This window comes from Pelodiscus sinensis, chromosome 17 (genome assembly GCF_049634645.1).
Source record: "Pelodiscus sinensis isolate JC-2024 chromosome 17, ASM4963464v1, whole genome shotgun sequence".
NCBI classification, from domain to species: domain Eukaryota; kingdom Metazoa; phylum Chordata; order Testudines; family Trionychidae; genus Pelodiscus; species Pelodiscus sinensis.
Window position 1 is genome coordinate 17,695,285 of NC_134727.1, and position 20,006 is coordinate 17,715,290.

Sequence of the window (20,006 nt, forward strand, 5' to 3'; positions counted from 1 at the left end):
AAAGGGGGGTGGGGAGAAATATGCAAAATGCGAATCACAATTTGTGTATGTTTTTCTGACTTTGTAGTGTGGCTATAACCTTCAACGTTCCTTTGTGCTCTTGTGGGTGTTGAGGTCCCAGTAGGTGTAAGAGGGCACAACTCTTGAGGAGCCTTTGGCCATTATCTTTGAAAAGTTGTGGAGATCGGGAGAGATCCCGGATGACTGGCAGGCAGGCTTGCAAACCTAGTGAGGAGGGCTTTAAACTAGGTTTGTCAGGGGACAGTGACCAAAACCCTAAGGGGAGTGGGAAAGTCGGATACCGGGAAGAAATGCAGAGAGGAAGGGGCAAGAAAGGAGTACCCATGTTTCGAATGGAGAAGATAGGACAATCAACTGGTTACCTGAAGTGTTTGTACACTAATGCGAGAAGCCTGGGCAACAAACAGGAAGAACTGGAGGCCCTGGCACAGACCAAGAAATATGATTTAATTGGGATAACAGAGACTTGGTGGGATGACTCGCATGACTGGAGCGCTGTCATGGAAGGGTATAGACTGTTCAGGAACAACCAGCAGGAGAGAAAAGGAGGAGGAGTTGCACTATATGTAAGAGAGCACTACGATTGCTCTGAACTCCAGTATAAAGAGGGAGAAAAACCTGTTGAGAGTCTATGGGTTAAGTTTAAAGGAGCAAACAACAGCATTGATGTTGTGGTTGGTGTTTGCTACAGGCCACCGAATCAGGTGGATGAGGTAGATGAGGCATTCTTCGGACAACTGAGTGAAGTTTCCAGATCGCAGGCCCTGGTTCTCGTGGGGGACTTTAATCACCCTGACATCTGCTGGGAAACCTATACGGCAGTACACAGGCAATCCAGGAAGTTTTTGGAGAATGTTGGGGATAACTTCTTGACACAGGTGCTGAAGGATCCAACCAGGGGCCGTGCGCAGCTTGACCTTCTGCTCACAAACAGGGAGGAACTAATAGGGGAAGTGGAGGTGGGTGACAACCTGGGAAGCAGTGATCATGAGATGGTAGATTTCAGGATCCTGACCAAAGGAAGAAAAGAGTAGTAAAATACACACCTTGGACTTCAAAAAAGCAGATTTTGACTCCCTCCGAGATCTGATGGGCAGAATCCCCTGGGATGTTAACATGAAGGGGAAAGAAGTCCAGGACAGCTGGCAGTATTTTAAAGAAGCCTTATTGAAGGCACAGAAAGAAACCATCCCGACACGTAGCAAGAGAGGCAAACATGGTAGAGACCGGACTGGCTTACAGGGGAAATCCTTGGTGAACTTAAGCACAAAAAGGAAGCTTACAAAGAGTGGAAACTTGGACAAATGACCAGGGAGGAGTTTAAAGGTATAGCTTGAGAATGCTAGGGGGTTATCAGGAAGGCGAAAGCGCAAATGGAATTGCGACTGGCTAAGGATGTGAAGGATAACAAGAAAGGTTTCTACAGGCATGTTAACGAGAAGAAGGTGATCAGAGAGGGTGTGCGACCCCTAATGGATGAAGGAGGTAACCTAGTGACAGATGATGTGGGGAAAGCTGAAGTATTCAATGCTTTCTTTGCCTCTGTATTCACGGACAAGGTCGGCTCCTGGACTTCTGCGCCAAGTGACGCAAGATGGGATGAAGATGGACAGCCCGTGGTGGGTAAAGAACAGGTTAGGAACTATTTAGAAAAGCTAAACATACATAAATCCATGGGTCCGGACTTAGTGCATCCAAGGGTACTGAGGGAGTTGGCAAATGTCATTGTGGAGCCTTTGGCTATTATCTTTGAAAAGTCGTGGAGATCGGGAGAAATCCCGGATGACTGGAAAAAGACAAATGTAGTGCCCATCTTCAAAAAAGGGAAGAAGGATGATCCAGGGAACTATAGGCCTGTCAGTCTTACCTCAGTTCCTGGAAAAATCATGGAAGGGATCCTTAAGGAGTCCATTTTGAGGCACTTGGAAGAGAGGAAAGTGATTAGGAATAGTCAGCATGGATTCACAAAGGGCAAGTCGTGCCTGACCAATTTGATTAACTTCTATGATGAGGTAACTGACTCTGTGGACATGGAAAGTCAGTGGATGTGATATACCTTGACTTTAGCAAGGCTTTTGATACAGTCTCCCACAATATTCTTGCCAGCAAGTTAAGGGAATAATTGGATAAATGGATGGTAAGATGGATAGAAAGCTGGCTAGAAGGCCGGGCCCAGCGGGTAGTGATAAACGTCTCGATGTCAGGATGGCGGTCAGTTTCCAGCGGAGTGCCCCAAGGTTCGGTTCTAGGATCTGTTTTGTTCAATAGCTTTATTAATGACCTGGATGAGGGGATGGATTGCACCCTCATCAAGTTTGCAGATGACACTAAGCTAGGGGGAGAGGTAGATACAGTAGAGGACAGAGATAGGGTCCAGAGTGACTTAGATAAATTGGAGGATTGGGCCACAAGAAATCTGATGAGGTTCAACAAGGACAAGTGCAGAGTCCCAAGCATTGTTACAGGCTGCGGACCAACCAGCTAAGTAGTAGTTCTGCAGAAAAGGACCTGGGCATTACAGTGGATGAGAAGCTGGATATGAGTCAACAGTGTGCCCTTGTAGCCAAGAAGGCTAATGGCATATTAGGTTGCATTAAGAAGAGCATTGCCAGCAGATCCAGAGATGTCATTATTCCTCTTTATTCAGCTCTGGTGAGGCCACATCTAGAGTATTGTGTCCAGTTCTGGGCTCCCCATTCCAAAAAGCATGTGGATGCATTAGAGAGGGCCCAGCGGAGGGCAACCAAAATGATTAGGAGGCTGGAGCATATGACCTATGAGGAGAGGCTGAGGGAGTTGGGTCTGTTTAGTCTGCAGAAGCGAAGAGTGAGGTGGGATTTGATAGCAGCTTTCAACTTCCTGAAGGGAGCTTCCAAAGAGGATGGAGAGAGGCTGTTCTCAGTGGTGACAGATGGCAGAACAAGGAGCAATGGTCTCAAGTTGTGGTGGGAGAAGTCCAGGTTGGATATTAGGAAAAATTATTTCACTAGGAGGCTAGTGAAGCACTGGAATGGGTTACCTAGGGAAGTAGTGGAGTCTCTATCCCTAGAGGTGTTTGTCTCGGCTTGACAAAGCCCTTGCTGGGTTGATTTAGTTGAGATTGGTCCTGCCTAGAGTAGGGGGCTGGACTTGATGACCTTCTTAGGTCTTTTCCAGCCCTCTGATTTTATGATGACTCTGAGTCATGCTTGCTTATGCCAGCACTAGATTTTTGTGTCTGAGCATCAGACTTGAAGTTTGACATAGTTGATGTATACTGCAGCCTGGATGTGGGAGGAGAGAGCAAGTTGGGGGTGTGGTGGTGGTGGTGGGGAACCACTGGAGCTTTCTAGGAATATTTTTCCTCACTCCCAACCCAACTAGGATTTTTTTTTTTTTTTTTTTGCGCTAAGGGTATGTCTTACACTGCAGGGCAAAAGTAGAATTTAAGCTATGCAACTTGAGCTACATCAATTGCATAGCTGAAGTTGAATTAGCTTACTTCAGCGTTTGGTGTTGTCTACACTCTTCCTTCAACTTCTCTTACTGCTTGTGAAATGAGGGTTACAGGAGTCGGAGTAAGAACTCCTCCAGCTCGACATTATTTTGAAATAAAGGCTTGCTGTGTAGACATGCTCTTTGTTATTTTGGAATAATGTCGGTTATTCCAAAATAATGCTGTTGTGTAGACATATCCTAAGAAAGAGGAACTTTCAGGACCCAGATTTCACAGCATCAGCTAGTTTCGCTGTCCGCTGCACACCCTGCTGTTGGCCTGGGAAGGCTTCTAAATATTTAGATCTCTGGCTCTATTAGTCTTGGATGTTGGCCATGGTATATGATGTTGTCACAGCCCCCTTCTGGCTTCCTTGCTGTTTGCTTAACCCCACCCCTCTAAAAAATGAGCAAGTTGGAATTGAGCTCTGACTCCTCATTTTCCCCTCTCCCCCACTTCTCTGCTGCTTAGCCCAGCTGTGCTTATCACCCTGGGGTGGAGACTTCAGGTAGTGGAGAGCTGGTTGCAGTCCCAGTAAGACTACACCTTGAGAAGCCTCTGTTTCCATTGGAAATAAGTATGGTGCTAGTTTCAATATACTCTTTTCATAGAATCATAGACGTTCAGTCTGAAGAAGACCTATGAAATAATTCTGTCCATTTCCGTACACCACCAAGCCAGGGCACGGCTGTCCTTGCAGAACATTTCCTATTGAATTGTGTTGTCCATTTCCAGGGCTTGACAAATAATACAGTCTACTCACCTGGGGCGAGTAGATTGTAACCCGGAAGAGCCGGGTTCCGGTGATCTGCGCATGCGCAGATCGCTGGACAGCGCGGCTGGCGAGCCCTGTTCATTTCCCTCCTCTGTTCCTTGCATGGAGCTGTTGGGACTAGTCCTAGGATGACTTCACTGTACCTGAGATTGAATCCACTCAGGCTTCTCCTTGTGGAAGCTGGGCTGGTGAATTCTGTGGACCTAGAACTTGCTTCCCCTCTGCAGCACTAGACACCTCCCGTTACAAAAAAAATCTCTTCCAGCTGGATGATGAGCACTGCGAGGAGAGAGGTGCCACACTAGGGATATGAAATAATGGTTAATTTAATAGTCGATTAACCTCATGAATTCTTATCGGTTAGTCGACTATTCTATAGTCCCCAGGCAGCCCCTGTCCAGGGGTGGGGGAGGGATCTGAGCTCCTGGACCCGCACAAGCTGGAACTGAGCTGGGCTGCCTGTCTGCCTGGCTCCTAATACACTTTAAATTCAGAGCCACAGCGGGTGTAGTTTCCAGATCCAGTGCAAGCTGGGACTGAGCTGGGCTGCTGGCTAGCCTGCTAAACAATTTACTGGCAAGGGGTGGGGGGAAATGTGTGTCGTCTATAGCATTAACTGATAAGCTTTTGCTTATTAGTTAATTGCCTAGACTATTACATCCCTATGCCACACAACCACCATTTAGCCCTAAACAGTGGGGTTCAGGGTAAGATTTTTTTCAAAGGTATTTAGGCACTTAATGGAACTGTTCAAAAGTGCTTAAGGCAGGTAGACACTGAACTGACATTCATTTCAATTGAGGTGCTGAACTCCACCTGCTGAGATGCGTTTGTATATCCAACGAGGTGATATCTTTTAAAAATCTGGTCTTTGATAGCTGCACTACGGTAAGGATGGATGTCTACTGTCTGGTCTTGTTTTCTTGTCTTGGCATGGAGGGGGTAGTAGTCACAAGGGAAGACCTGTAAAGCCACCTCCCTGCTGAGAAGCTTATGAAGCAGCATTTTCCACAGATATTTCTTTCTCTGCATGTTATTGGTTGAAGTGGGTTGCCATGTAGGACTGTCCTACTGTTAAATGTGTGTATATGTATATACATAAATGAAACTTCCATTATCCAGGTGTTCCAGTAAGAATAACTAGCATATAAAAGAAATGAATAAGGTGGGGAGTAGGGGAAAACATTCCTATCCTCTTAATTGCAAAGCCTTCAACACCCTCACCCACTCAAACCCCTCAGCATCCCTCTGAGTCTTAAATTCATTTGGGCTCTAGTAAATAGCTTTACAAAAGCTGATTAAATCTCAGTATAATAAACGGACTCCTAAATAAAGGCAGGATAGGAATAAACAATGGAGGAAAAATTGGCTTTTCCTCCTGCCCCACTGGCAGGCTGTCTCCAGGCAGGCAGCCAGCAGTGATATAATGCTGCGAAATGCTATGGAATGGATGTGAGCTGGGATATCAGCAAAGCCTCCAACCTAAATGATGTCACACTGGCAGCCTTGCAGACCCTGGTGGGAAGCTAGAAGCAGCTTGGAAGCGCTGTGTAGGAGGCTTAACGCTTTATTGGCCAGAGAGATACATATTGTGTTTGGATTATGTTAGCTTTGTCTGGCACTGCCAGGTACAGGCTGATAGGCTAGAACAGGGAATTGCATGGGGAAAAGCACACTTCCTTGGATGTGGGGAGAGACCCGCAGGAAGGACTAGACTTTGGTCAACATAGGTTTATAATCTGTGTCCATCAGGGCTTTAAAGATGCTGCATTCTAGAGCCACTCGACACTTCATGGTATCAGCAGAAGTGACACTTGGTCACTCCAATGGTTCTCAACTAGGGGTATGCAGAAGTCATCCTGGAGTACATTAACTCATATAGATATTTGCCTATTTTTACAACAGGCTAGCGACATAAAACACATTAGGGAAGTAAGTGCAGACTAAAATATTGTACTGACAATGACTTGCCTATACTGATCTATATACTTAACTATACACTGAAACACAAGTTAATGGACTATTTATATTCTAATTGAGTTTATAGTTACGTGCAAAAAACAAAAAAGTGAGCAATTTTTCAGTAATAGTGTGCCATGACACTTTTAAAATTATTTTTGTTTGATTTTTGTAAGGAAGTAGTTTTTAAAGTTAGGTGAAATTTTGGGGCTACAAATTGGACTTCCAAAAGATGTGCAATTGTCTGGAAAGGTTGAGAGCCACGGCTAGTGTAGCCCAAGTTTAGGCACTATTTGCAGTTCTGAGTCCTTCCAGTAAAGGGCAGTGGTGCACATGACACACTAACTAGTTCATTACAATGTAGGAAGGAGAAATAGGTTAAATTTTGGGATGATTATTTGTGCTTTTTCTTAACGTGCTGTATTGAAGATACTGAGGAGTGCAGTCCCATATCCTGAGAAAAGGAAGAAGGTTTTTTGTCTTTTTTTTTTTTCTTTAATCTTGATTCTAAGAAATCATCCTAAAATAGTCAGCTCCCCACAGAGCCCTTTTTGATCTCTTGGCTTTGGTTAGTTTTACATTGACAATTCAGTCTGAGATGCTGGTTTAATTTTATTCCCTTATTGGTACCATGGTATCTGACACCCATACATATCTGATGGACCAGATAGTTAGTGTTTCTCTTCCCCTTGCTCTCCATGGTCTAGTCAAATTGCATTTTGGTGAAATGGGTGGCTGTCTCTGTGATGAAACATTTAAAAATGTAATGGAATATATTTTAATTGAGTTATACTTAAGCCATGTTCTTGCCAAAGCATCTTCTAAAGTTTTGTCGCTCCTGTTAACTTTGGCCTTCCAAAGTTTTCGTCATCTTTTGTTGGGTGGGTTCTTGAATTTCTGGCAGCATAATGTGAACATATGTTGAAATGGGTGGGAAGGGAAGGGTGAACTTGCTTTTGGCCACAGCATCCCAAACACTGTAATACCAAGAGCTATGCTGGCACTTCTTCAGAAGTCTAAAGGTCATCTTTGATTTGCATCTTTGCTTTGAATTAATTACAGATCGCTTTATAGAACAGAAAGAGAATTGACCTAAAGCATTTTAAAAGTGAGGCAAACGTTAAGGCATTCAGAGTCATTCGAGAAAATGCAGAGCGATCTCTGAACTTGCTGGGATCATGAGAACTCAACAGGTCACACAACTCTGTGTTCTGTCATCTTGTGCACTATGAATATTTTACATAGCATTTTGGAGCCCACAGGAGCAAGCTCCCCAGCACAGATCAGGAGACTTGTGCTAGTGTAAGGAAAATAGCCATGTAAACCAGGGATGTAAAATCCTGGTTAATCAGTTAAATGTTTGATTTACCTAACGTTTAACTGACTAAGCAGGCTCTGGGGGAGGTGGCTGCTCCAACCTCCAGGCTAGGGCTGCTGTGGGCTCCCAACTCTGAGCCCCTGCCGGAGCAGCTCTGTCTGTGGCAGGCCCAGGTTCCCCATGGTCTACGACTGGGCGGACTGCAGGGTAGGAGCAGTCCTCTGCCCATGGCAGACGGGGGAGCTGCTCCGACCCTCTGTGGTTACCAGTTAACTGGAACTGGTGAGCATTACCTGTTCAGGGTAACACTTACTGGTTAACCTTTTACATCCCTGTTGTAAACAGCACTTTGAAGATGTCTGGAGCTGGAGCTCAAGCTCTAAAGCCTAGGGAAGCCGGTACAGATGTATCCTAAGGGTCGACAGTTCAGGTCTCTGCAGGCTTTTTGATTATGCTTGGGGTGATGGTGTAGCTACTAACGGTTAATCTGTCTCGTGTTTTGTGTTTGACATTTATATGATTTTCAGTGACTAATGCCCATGTGTGCAGCTAGTAGATCCTCTGGGTCACAATTATGAATTGAACATTTTGTTCTCCATGGTATCTTTTGGGTAAAATATTAATTAAGCTCCATTGCAGGAAAGGACTTGAAGCGCATGCTTAACTTTTGTCTTCCATGGGATTAAAGGGTGTGCTTAAGTCTTATGTTAATAGAGACACTTTACTGTGTTGTGAGGGACTCTGGAAGATGTCTTAACTTCCAATATTGTAGGAATGGTGTAGATTGTTCTACTGATGTCACACTGTTCTCTAATCTCCTGCTCTGTACTCCCCACAGGTGTATATTATCAAAGTCACTTGGTCCAATGGTTCCACAGAAGTCATTTATCGACGGTACAGCAAGTTCTTTGACCTACAGGTAAGAATCTTGCCATTCCTTCTGTTTTTTGTTTTTGAGGTCCCATACGAGAGCATATAGCTTCCTCTGCATTAAGGATTGCATTCCTTTTTTGCATTCTGCAAAGATTTGTTGTTTTAATTTAGGAGGCTGATATGTGTCTTAAGTAAATATTACATTTAAAAAAAAGTAACAAACTTGAAAACAAAGCCATTGGCTAGAAGGTCTTGTAGCTGAATGGTGCAGGGTTGGTTATATGCAGTTTCATCAGTTCGGGAAAGTGGCTTAAAAAAACAATGGCCAGAGGGTTAGAGAGATACTCCTAATTTTAAAATATGCAAAAGCTCCAGGGTGCCTATACTAGTATTGTCTTGTATCTCTCATTAGATGTCTGATGTATAGAGATGATAGTTCTTAACTTCAGAAGTCCATCTTACGTTGTTCAGTCTGGGCACATCATTCGTTCAGTCTAAACTGCAGTTTGCCCTCTTTAACATCTTTCAGCTATTTGGGGAGAGAGACCTACCAAAGCCTTTAATTCTGGGCAAGCAAGAAATTTTTTTTTCCTCAAGTGGAGATGAACCAAAAGGCTGAGCTTTGAGCCACAACACAAACTGAGCTGCTGGAGCCCGCTCTGTACTGATGAGATAGGAAGACCTATACATTAAAATGATCTAGGCAGCTATAACCAGATGACTTACTGTCTGAGCCCCTCCTTGGCTTGTGCTTGGGAGCAGAACTAGGCAGTCCCAGTCCTTGTTGCCTAGCTTGTGTGCAGTCTAGGGTAGCTACATGGTGTTGGTCCCATGGAACCAAATGTCTCTCAGGGTATGTCTACACTACCACCCTAGTTCGAACTAGGGTGGTTAATGTAGGCAACCAAAGTTGCAAATGAAGCCCGGGATTTGAATTTCCCGGGCTTCATTTGCATCTTGCCGGGCCCGCCATTTTTAAATGTCCGCTAGTTTGGACTCCGTGCCCGCGGCTACACGTGGCACGGACAAGGTAGTTCGGATTAGGCTTCCTATTCTGAACTACTGTTACTCCTCGTGGAACGAGGTGTACCGGTAGTTTGGAATAGGAAGCCTAATCTGAACTACCTAGTCCGTGCCGCGTGTAGCTGCGGGCACGGAGTCCGAACTAGCCAGCATTTAAAAATGGTGGCTCCCAGCAAGATGCAAGTGAAGCGCGGGATTTGAATTTCCCGGGCTTCATTTGCAACTTTGGTTGCCTACATTAACCACCCTAGTTCGAACTAGGGTGGTAGTGTAGACATACCCTCAGATCAGTGCAATAGAATTAAGGACTTCCACCTAAATCCCTAAGGATTGTCAACGTTAAAAGCTAATTGCTTTCATAAACTTGTTACTGTACATCTGGGCCCACTTGCTGGGGCCTAGCCTGGATGGAAATGCGCTTCAGTTCTGCTTGGAAACTCCTCTGCTTTTCATAAGGAGGTGCCAAGGTCATTTGCTCATGTATGGGCAGCACGGTTTAGCTGCTGCTTGTTGGCTCTAAAGGCTTTCTGTTCTTGGGTCTGACTAAGGTCCCTCATTCAGAGCCATTGTCCTGTGGATGGACAGCAACTGGCTGCATGAATCTGAAAGGGAGGACAAATTGGGATCTCCAGGCATTGAGGGCAATGGAGATGACCAGGAGGCCAGTGGGGGAAATGGAAGTAACAGTCATTTTCATGGCTCAGATGAGTGCTACGGAGCAGGATCCAGTCATCCCACCAATGAACTGTGGCAGAGGAATCTTGGAGGTCTTGTACCAGCTCCCTGCACTCCAGTAACCCCTTTCATGGCATTTCCATCAGAATTAAACAGACAAACCCTGCAAATACGCAGCCACTGATGTAGGCAGGGGTTAAACTGAGCTGTTGTTGGTGTAACCAAGGAAATATCCAAATAGGGAAATGCTGTTAGGCAGGAAACAGAGGCAGGAGCTCAGTGACTTCCTCCATTTCACCCTCTTTCACTGAAGCTCAAAGACCCATCTCCCTGCCAAATACAAGCAGATGTGGCCATCTCCTTCACCCGGGTGTGTGCATGGGGTGGTCTTAGATGCACAGTGTCTTCGTCATTCTCATCTGTTGGTCTGTCTCTGCCATTCACCTGCATTGGGATTATAGCTAGAGATGTGTGACCTTTCCCCTCTCTCCTGGGGCAGAACAGTATAGTTACAAAGAGCTTGAGAACATCTGACCTATGAGGAAAGATTTAAATAAAAACCTAGGCATATTTAGTCTTGAGAAGAAAAGTGACTTGAGTGTAGACTAGGGATATCATCGTAAAGATGACTACACGATTAACCGATAAGCCCAGGCTTATTGGTTAATCTTGTTGAATACATGCATTCCCTCTTCCCCCACTGCCTCTGTATCAGAGGCAGCAAGTGGCGGGGAGTGGGAGCTGGTGCCAGTAAAGAGCTGGCTTTAAGCAGGCTCCCCATGAGCAGCGCATCCACCTGCTCCTCCCCTCCACGCTGCTGCCTTGTGGGCCAGGGGGTTGGCTGGACCCAGTACCCATGGGTATCTGGCTTTCAAGCAGGCTCTCCTTGCATGCTGGCTGTGCAGACCTGCCTGCCCCCCCCCCCCCCCCCTTGCTGCCTCCTGGAGAGGGAGCAGTCAGGAGTCGATGCTGGGGGGAGCTGGCTTAAAAGCTGTCCCTCATGCCAGCACCAGCCCATGATGCTGCCTGCCTCCATGCTGCTGCCTCTATCAGGTAGAGGCAGCAGCGTGGGGTGGGGAGGCTGCTGCAAAACAGCCTCTTTCTGCAGCAGGCCGGAGCTCCCCATGGACAGAGGCTGCTCTGCATTAGGAATGTTTAAAATGAGATTAATCAACTAATCGAATAGCTGATAGATTTCCATTGCCTATTGGATTAGTCGATAAGAGCACTTCCTCTTTGAAATGTAGGAAGAGCTGCCCGGCGTTTGCTACGTTTCAAAGGCGGAAGTGCAGTGCAGCTTTCCACCTTTGAAATGTATAAGAGCTCCTGCTGGGGCCCTTGTACATTTCAAAGATTGAAACACTGCATGGAGCCTGGGGCCAGTGGTCTTGTGCATTTCAAGGGTGGAACACCACCGCTGCATCCCTCTCCGCTCCCACAGAGCTGGAGCAGGGAGGGAACTGGCTTTTAAGGTGGCTCCCACAGAACCTCCTCCTCTCTCCCCTTGCTGCCTCTTTCTGATAGAGGCAGCAAGGGGGGAGGGAAGCTTTTGCTTATCGGATAGTCGATTAGTTGCCTACATCCCTACTCCACATCCCATGGAGCAACCTCTGTCTGCAGCAAGCCTGGACCTGCTGCAGACAGAGGCTGCTTTGTGGCAGCAGCCCCTGTCCGTGGAGGGTCCAAGCTCCCCACAGACAGGCTGCTCCATGGCAGTAGCCTCCAGCCACAGGGAATGCGGAATCCCCACGGACAGGGGCTGCTGCCACCCTATGCTGATGCCTCTATATCAGACAGCAGCGCAGGGTGGCAGTCAGCCACTTTGCGAAGGGGGCTGTTTTTTAAACTGGCTCCCCTAGTGGACTGGTTCTGCCTGCCGCCATGTGCTGTTGTCTGTGATAGAGAGGCAACAGTGCAGGGTGGACAGGGGCTCCGGGAGTGTACTGACTGCCAGCCCCACCCCCGGGACTATAGAATACTCATGTAACCTCCAACATTTCATGCGGTTACACAACTATTCGATTACACCAGTGTTTCTTAAAGTGTGTTCCGCGGCACACTGGTGTGCCACGAGGCAGTCGGAGGTGTAATGTGGAGAACAACAAAGTTCAAAATGGCCATCCTTAAAGGGGCAGGTGCCCTTTTTTGCTCAATAACTCCTCTCCTCCCCCACCCCCCAGCTTTTTTTTTTTTTTTTTTTTTTTGGCTCTAACTTTTCCCCGGGCGCTCGCGCGCCCCCCCCCCCCCCCCCCCCGTTTTTTTTCTCAACAAAAAAAATCCTTGGTGTTCCTTATTTTAAAAAAAAACTTGTTTGGTGTTCCTCGGTCTTAAAAAGTTATGTTAAACATGTTATAAAGGGGATTGTGATCAATTATTCTATGTTAGTTAAAAGGTAGTAATGGAAGTACAGGAAGTAATGGGCTTCATCTGCTACTAGATATTAGGAAAACTTTTTAACTCTAAGCATAGTTAAGTACTGGAGTAGGCTTCCAACCGAGGTTGTGGAACCCCCCTCGCTGGAAGTTTCGAGAGCAGTTTGGGGACACATTTGTCAGGGATGGTCTAGGTTTACTTGGTCCTGCTTCAGTCCAGGAATCTCAACACCACTTTAGAGGCCTGCTTCCAGGGCTGGCCCACAACATTTTGGCACCTGAAGCAGGGAGCTCAAATGATGCCCCCATGCCCCCTTGCTGCACTAGCAGCAGACACAATTTTCCACACTCTGGGTCCTAGTGGCACCCCTGCTCCCCCCCACACAGAGTCTGGCACCTGAGGCGGCTGCCTCAGTTTGCCTCATGGTAAGGCCAGCCCTGCCTGCTTCCTCATTCCTGGAAATAAACTTCCCTTGTGGCCACTTCAGTGGTGTGAATTATTAAGAAACACTCAACTTTATTTTCCCACCCACAAGTACAACATATCCTATTTTCTTCTCCTTCGTGTCAGTAACATGCACGGTAGCAAGGCAGATGGTGTTCTGGAGGATGATGATTGTGGTATACCCTTGGGTTACTGCCAAAGGCGATAGTTGCCTTTGGGTCTCTCTCTTCCAGAATCCCCTCCCGCAAAACACTATAGCGCTATATGAAAACTTCCTAAAAGAAGCTGAGAAGGCAGAAATCTCTTGAACTTCTGGTGATCTTATGTGAATCCCTCATGTAGCTTGAGAGAGAGGCATTTTCCAAAGCCTCCTTTCAAGAGAGCACTGACGTGTTAGGCTATCCTGAATCAGTCCCCAAGATGCCCAGGAGTAATCCGCTCTGAGATTAGAATGTTCCTGTCACAGGGTAGCTGGATGTTTTCAGGGGAAATGGTACCTCCATCCCCTGTGTACCAGTGCATATGCTGTCTGCTAGCTCCCAGAACAAGTCCTTATAGTTATATGGGTCAAACACTCCGTGTAAGGCTTTTTTTTTTTTTATTGCAGGGTTTTTTCCTCTTCTTTTCTTATCTGCTTCTTCATTAGACCTGTGGATCACTGATCCATCTTTATAATCTGTAACTTTCAAATTGAAACTTAACTAGAATTCCTCACCATCTCAAACCTGCCTGTTTTGATTGGATGGATGGTTTTGTTACAGCAGAATGGAGGTTCCTACTGTAGCACTTGATACACCAGATGTGAGCTTTTCGGGGCAGAGAGACTCAGTTCCCAAGAAATACAGGCAATAAGACAGATGCTTGGAATGGTGCCTGGGGCATTTGGAACGCTAATCGAGATTGGCAGACAGGGTGGAAACTTGAAAAGGCATGACAACTGGAATCAGATACCTAAATGGCTGTCTTTTGTGAACCAAGGCAGAAGGATTTCTCTCTGTGCCCATGAAATGTTCCTCTAGCATTGCATTTTGGAGAAATTTCAGCCCATTTTTCCCTCTTTTTTTTTTTCCCCCCTCCTCCCATTATCATTACAGTTCCATTAGATGTTGAATTAGGAAGGAACCAAAGAAAAATTAAAAGGTTCTTTTTAATCCTATTGGAACTGCTGCCCCGTAAGGATTGGTTTGCACCTTGTTTCTAAGAAAGCCAAGCAAGTATCCCCACTAACTATGGATTCATGAATTAGGCACATATCTAGGCGATCACTGGGTGTTCATTGTTCCTTACTCTGTACAGAGCCTCTTTCCAAGATGAGTAGGTGAGACAGTGGTTCAGTATCTTGGCTTCCTAGCATTGAAACAATAGAATGTTTCTGGCACATAGTTAAATGCCATGACAAGCTAACCTGTAATCACTGGGGATAGGAAATACATTTCCTGGAGCAGATGATCCCATAACTTCCTGCTGCAGGGCTCTAGATACTTAAGAGGAAGCAACTCATACTTGTCACTGGCAGAGACAGGGTACTACATTAGATAGGCCTTTGGCTAGGGATGCAAAATCCTAGTTAATCAGTTAACTGATTAAACAGCACAGGTGGGGGGGGGGGGGACCTGCTGCAGCCCAACTGGGCTAGAGCAACTCCCCCACCCACCGTGGGCAGGGATTGCTCTGGCTGAACTGAAGCACCTCCCCCCCCAATATGTGGCAGCTTCCACAGGGCTGGAGCAGCCTCCCCCCTGCTCACTGCGAGAAGGGGGGGGGAGAGAGGAGGGGCCTGGCTGCTCCAGCCCACCGGTTAACTTGTAACCAATAAGAATAAGCTAGCAAGGATGAGGTTTACTGGTTAATCATTCACATCCTTACCTTGGGTCTGATCATATGTATTACAATCTAGTTCTCAGGGAAAGGGAAGGAAGAGCATTGAAGTCCAGATCTTTGATTGCCATACAATTAAAATGTGCAGGGCAAGGGCCAATTAAAATTGAAGAATTTAGGGGGAAACATTTTTTTTTTTTTTTTTGGCTCTTAATACTCATTTCCCATACAAGTGTCTTTTCCTGGTTCACCATGTGTCGGTATTTTTCAATCCTTTTTAAGCTCCTCACTGGAAACTTGCAACACTGACCCACCTGGAGCTATTTCAGCTTGGAACAAGCAGCACAGCCTGCAAGCCAACTGATTCATTTTTTTTTAAAAGAGGTGGTTGAAGTGATGCCTACGCTTATGAAAAAGTTGGCTAATGGCAGTTGGCTAATGGCGTGTGTCCTCTATATGGAAAGGCTGAATCGCCTCCCCTCCCTCCTCAGGGGACTCTCTTCCTCTTGTGTTTACATGCAGCTGAAAAATATTATTATCTTTGATAATTCATCTGCAGCATTTCAGTAACATGCTGTATTAAAAGTGGGCCAGGGATGTTCATTGGCATGGGAGGAGAGTGTTCCTTGTCATCCCACTACATGTGTTGGAATCTTGAAACAGTTAAATGAGACTCCATGTTCTGGGGCCAGAAGCTCAAGGCACTTGCTGGAAGGAATGATACAGTGAGCAGTGCCCCTTCCTTTCCCTAGTCCCCTGTGACTATGCTGCTGCTTCCTCTCTAACCAATAATATTCTTGGCGCCACTTGTCTGGGAATGTCATTGTACTTTACAAAGGTCCAATAAATTTTATCCCCATTGTCCAGCTCTAGACACTGGCACATCCCTTCACACCCCCATGTTCCTTAAAGTCAAACAACTCTCCATCAATCAGAAAAAGAAGCCAGTTCTTCTCATGCTTGATTTCCTGCTCTAACCACTTGAGCCATCACAGCTATTGGAACAAGCAGGGCATGGTGGTGGCAGTTCATGCTGAGCTTTGGCTGAGCATTCTTAGATGCTTCCCATGAGTAGGTCTCTCGGGGGAGGGAGGAGGGACTTTGGAAGGAAGAAAAAAATGTTCTGTTTTGCAAGTTCATTCCTCCTCCTCCTCCTGCCCAAGATTTATTGAATTCAACTAAATTGTGGACTGTTCAGTCAGAGTATTGCCAGTTGCTCAGAGCATGGCTCAACCCAACCACACGAACAAATCACCAGCGTGCATTCTGTGAGGTGGCAAATCACAAAAGCCAAGCAATGAAATGATTTGATGCAAGAGAATCCCAACTACATCATACAGTAACATCCTGTTACCAGGAGAGAAGTGAGTCAGTCCCCCTTCCTCTGGCTCCTTCTGTATCTGTAGGCCCCTTCCTTTACTGAGAGTTGCAAACTCTCAGAATCAAGCCTTGTATCCAGCTGCATAAAAGGATGAACTTCCCAAATCAAGATAGAACACAATCCCTAAATAAGGTTCATATCTGTCTCTGAAAGAAACCATTCCCATCTTTTTCTGAACTTCAGAAAAAAGATGCTCGTTACATTTTGTGGAGGGAGAAAAACAATATTATTTTTTCTCTCCACTCCCATGTATTTGTCCAGTTAAATGCTGGCTACCTATTTTTTCTTTCCAAATAACTCCATTTATAGCTTTCCAGCATTGGCAGCTGAGAGAGAGGGAGAACACATTCTATCAATATGTTAGCGCCAAGGCAGGTCAGCTGAGTTATAAATGGCTCTCTGCCATTCTGCTGCTGCGTTCTCTACCTGCTGCCAAGTGCTGCTCTGCGCTGTGTAAGAGTAATGCCTACCTCAGGGAAACATCAGAGAGATTCCTTCTGGAAACAAAGAAACCCTGGTGAGCAGTGTGTGCAGGGGGAGAATATAAGGAAATGGCTTTCGAGGAAGTAAAATTTGATCCATGCAGCTGAATGATCACAAGCAGCCATTTGCGCAACCCTCATTTTCTCCCTCTCTCAACTGACCACCAGCTACAACACCTTCTGTGCACACAAGTATAACAGCTCCCAGGTGTCTGTCTAATATCTGAGTGAGTGGCTCTGGTGTCCTTTGTGGGCTCTGTCTTGCCTCAGTCTGGCCCATGCTATGCTACCTCTTTCTTTAATATGTATTACTGGTAGCTGCTACTTTGGAAGGCGGGTTTCTGGGACCACATTCTATTCATTCAACAGTCTGAGTTGCCTTTCAACTTCTGTGAAAATGTGGCAGAGCAGCAGGAGATGGAAGGTAAACAAATCTCACTAATCCGGTGGGTAACATGGTACAAGTTACACATCAGTCAGTGGTGGTGAACCTGAGAGGAGCCTGTGTTGGGGAGCTGGAAGACAGGGTAGCTTAAAATAACAGTTTTGACTCTTCCCTGAGACTGAGCTAAGCTGTTTTGCTGGGGTTTGGTGCATGTTTTTGTGTATCTTATGGCAGCAGCTTAGGGAATGAACTAATGTCCTTCCAGCCCACAGCTAGTTAGTAAACAAGCTCTAGACCAGTGGTCTCCAATCTTTTTAACCATTAGATCACTTTTTCAATTTAAGTGCAATGGAAGATCTACCTCAAACCCAAATACCCTCACCCCACTTCCTTCCCATCCCTTCTTTGAGGCCTCACCCTGCTTATTCCATCCTCACCAAGCTGGGTAGAGGGTTGGGGTGCAGGCTTTGGTCTTGGGCCAAGAGGTTTGGAGTGTGGGAGAGGATCCGGGCTTAGCCTAGAGGTGGGGACTGAGATCCAGGAGGGGTATCAGGGAACAAGCGCTAGCAAGGAGTTTTGGTGCAGGGGGACTCGTGTCTGGGGCAGGAGGTTGGTTGCAGGGGGTGGTTCGGGGCTGGGACAGGGATTCAGGAAGCAGGCTCTGGCAGGGCACTGTTTAACTCAGACTGCTTCCGGGTGGTGGAGCAGTGGGGTTAAGGCAGGCTTACTCCTGCCCTGACCCTGCACCACTCCTGAAAGCAGATGGCATGTACAGCCATGGCTCCATGGCACCATGTACTGCCCCTCATTTACAGGCACTGAGCCCTTAGCTTCTACTGCCCACTGTTCCCCATGTTTGATCAATGGGCATTGCAGGAGTGGTGTTTGCAGGCAAGGACAGCATGTGGAGACCCTCTGCTCTGCCTTTCTCCGGGACTGCAGAGACATGCCAGCCACTTCCAGGGGCAGCAGTTACCACAGGGATAATTACTCCTGCCACAACTGGTTAGGCATTTTAGAACTCACTGCTCAAAGCATAAGAGAGAAATGAAAATTATGAAATGCACAGACCAGTCAAAACCTAAAAAAACGTACTTTGCAGGCAGTAAAATATGTAACAACAACCCCCCATATATGTATTGGGTCAGGGATGAGAGGGAAGGACATTGTGTGTTTGCAAGAATGACAGACACATACACACAAAGTGTGTGAGTGACAGAGATTTGCATTGCCAAGTTCCCTCCATCCCCTTCTCCCTGTGTGGAGAAGGGGTATAGAAGTGGGGAGAGGAGGGACACCTTGACATCACTGCCCCCCCCTTTTCCCTCCCACATCCTGCACAACAAACAGTAGGCTCCCGAGGGGCAGGTCCAAGGCAGAGGGCAGGAGCAGCATGACTGGGTGGAGGGGCAACTGAAGTGCTAGCGCTTGATAGCTTCCCAGCCAAACCAGTCAGGATCACCTGTCAGAGGCTCCAAGATCTACTAGTAGATCCTGATCTTCTGGTTGGTGACCACTGCTCTAGATGTTCAGCTGCACCATTAAGAGGTGAATCTGAAAAGGCGAACAAGTGACTCCTCCCTCACCTGCTTCATGCTTAGGGGGCTCCGATCTTGAGGATCTAATGCCCTAGTGCACTCGACTGACAGGAGCTGGTTCATTAGTTGCTGGCAGAGATTTCTATGGGACTGGCTGATAAGTCTCCAAATCAGGCTGGTGCCAGATGAACCTGCAAGTTTATGCTGTGGCACAAGCTCTTTGTCCAAAGGACTCCAGCTTGATCAAGAAACATGGACTGATGCAGCAGGCTTGCTATCTGGTCTGTATTCCATCAGCAGCAAAAGACTTGGTGCTTAGTTTTAATAAAATAATTAGGCCCCATTTGAATCATTAGCATAATGTTTACATAATACCATATCTCAGCCACTTCTAAGGCCACCGTTTCCACAATTTTGAAGCACTTTAATCTTTTTAATGCACAGCACCCTTGTGAATAGGGGAGTGCTGTTATCCCTGTTCAACAGATGGGAAACCGAGGCACAGAGACTAAGTGATTTGCTTAAGGTAACACAGGAAGTTTTGTGTTTGGCTCAATGATTTGCTCTATTTCCCAAGTTTTATAGCTAGTATGTGAATCACTAAACCATCCTTCCTGCTATTTGCATGGCACCATATAGACAGGAATAGAGAAGGTCTGATAGCCAGATAATATGATTGTGGGAGCACTGAAAATTTCTTAAAAGGTCTTTATCCTGAGGAACCATCTACAGTTTGACCACAAGACAAAACAAATTGATGAGAATTGTATTTAATATTTCTGTTCTCCTATGTATCAGGAATGTCCAGTCATTCAGAACTACTGGCTTAAAGTCAAGGAATTCATAACAAAATGTAAGTCACAAGGACTTATGGAAAAATACAGATGAACATAGTTACTGTAGCATGTTGATTGGAGGGGGGAAAATCTCACAATTTGGTAGCATCAGTTTTGGGAAGCAGTAAAATGGTGGGAGAGGAAAATTGCCTCAACCGGATTATAAACTCTGCATTTGCTGGCTGTCACACCAAAGGCACCTAACAATTTCTAAGAGCACTGAACAATGTTAGCAAAATGTGAAGACCATGAGATCCCATAGTCTTCTTGATCATTGAAATAACAATGGACCAGAAAATGATGTGTGGAAAAAGATAAAGGAGAGCATTCACAGGCAGAGACAGTCTCTTAACCTGAAGACTCAAATATGAGAAATTCATGTTAAAGCTGGCTCTTTTAAAATCCTAGTAAAACAATTTATAGAACCAAAAATGATTGACTGAGATTATGTTAAATGAGGTCTGGAGAGAAGGATTTCTGCAACATTTAGCTAATAAATGAAAAGACACATTTTCCCCCTGAAAAAAGCTTGCTGCTACATCAAATCAATGGGAGTCATGCCGTGAGTGGAAGCAGGATTAGATTCCCCAGTGGAAGGAGCAATTTTCTGCTAGACATTTATTTCCACTC

General features: G+C 46.0%; 1 protein-coding gene across 2 annotated transcripts in view; it reads left to right on the plus strand.

Moving 5' to 3' along the window:
* Positions 1–20,006, plus strand: part of SH3PXD2B (SH3 and PX domains 2B) — a 130,888-nt gene that overhangs the window by 18,550 nt on the left and 92,332 nt on the right. For both annotated transcript variants that reach the window (XM_075900256.1, XM_006138129.3), the window contains exon 2: positions 8,387–8,467. In XM_075900256.1, coding sequence (XP_075756371.1) covers positions 8,387–8,467 — 81 coding nt within the window. The remainder of the gene's footprint in view (positions 1–8,386; positions 8,468–20,006) is intronic.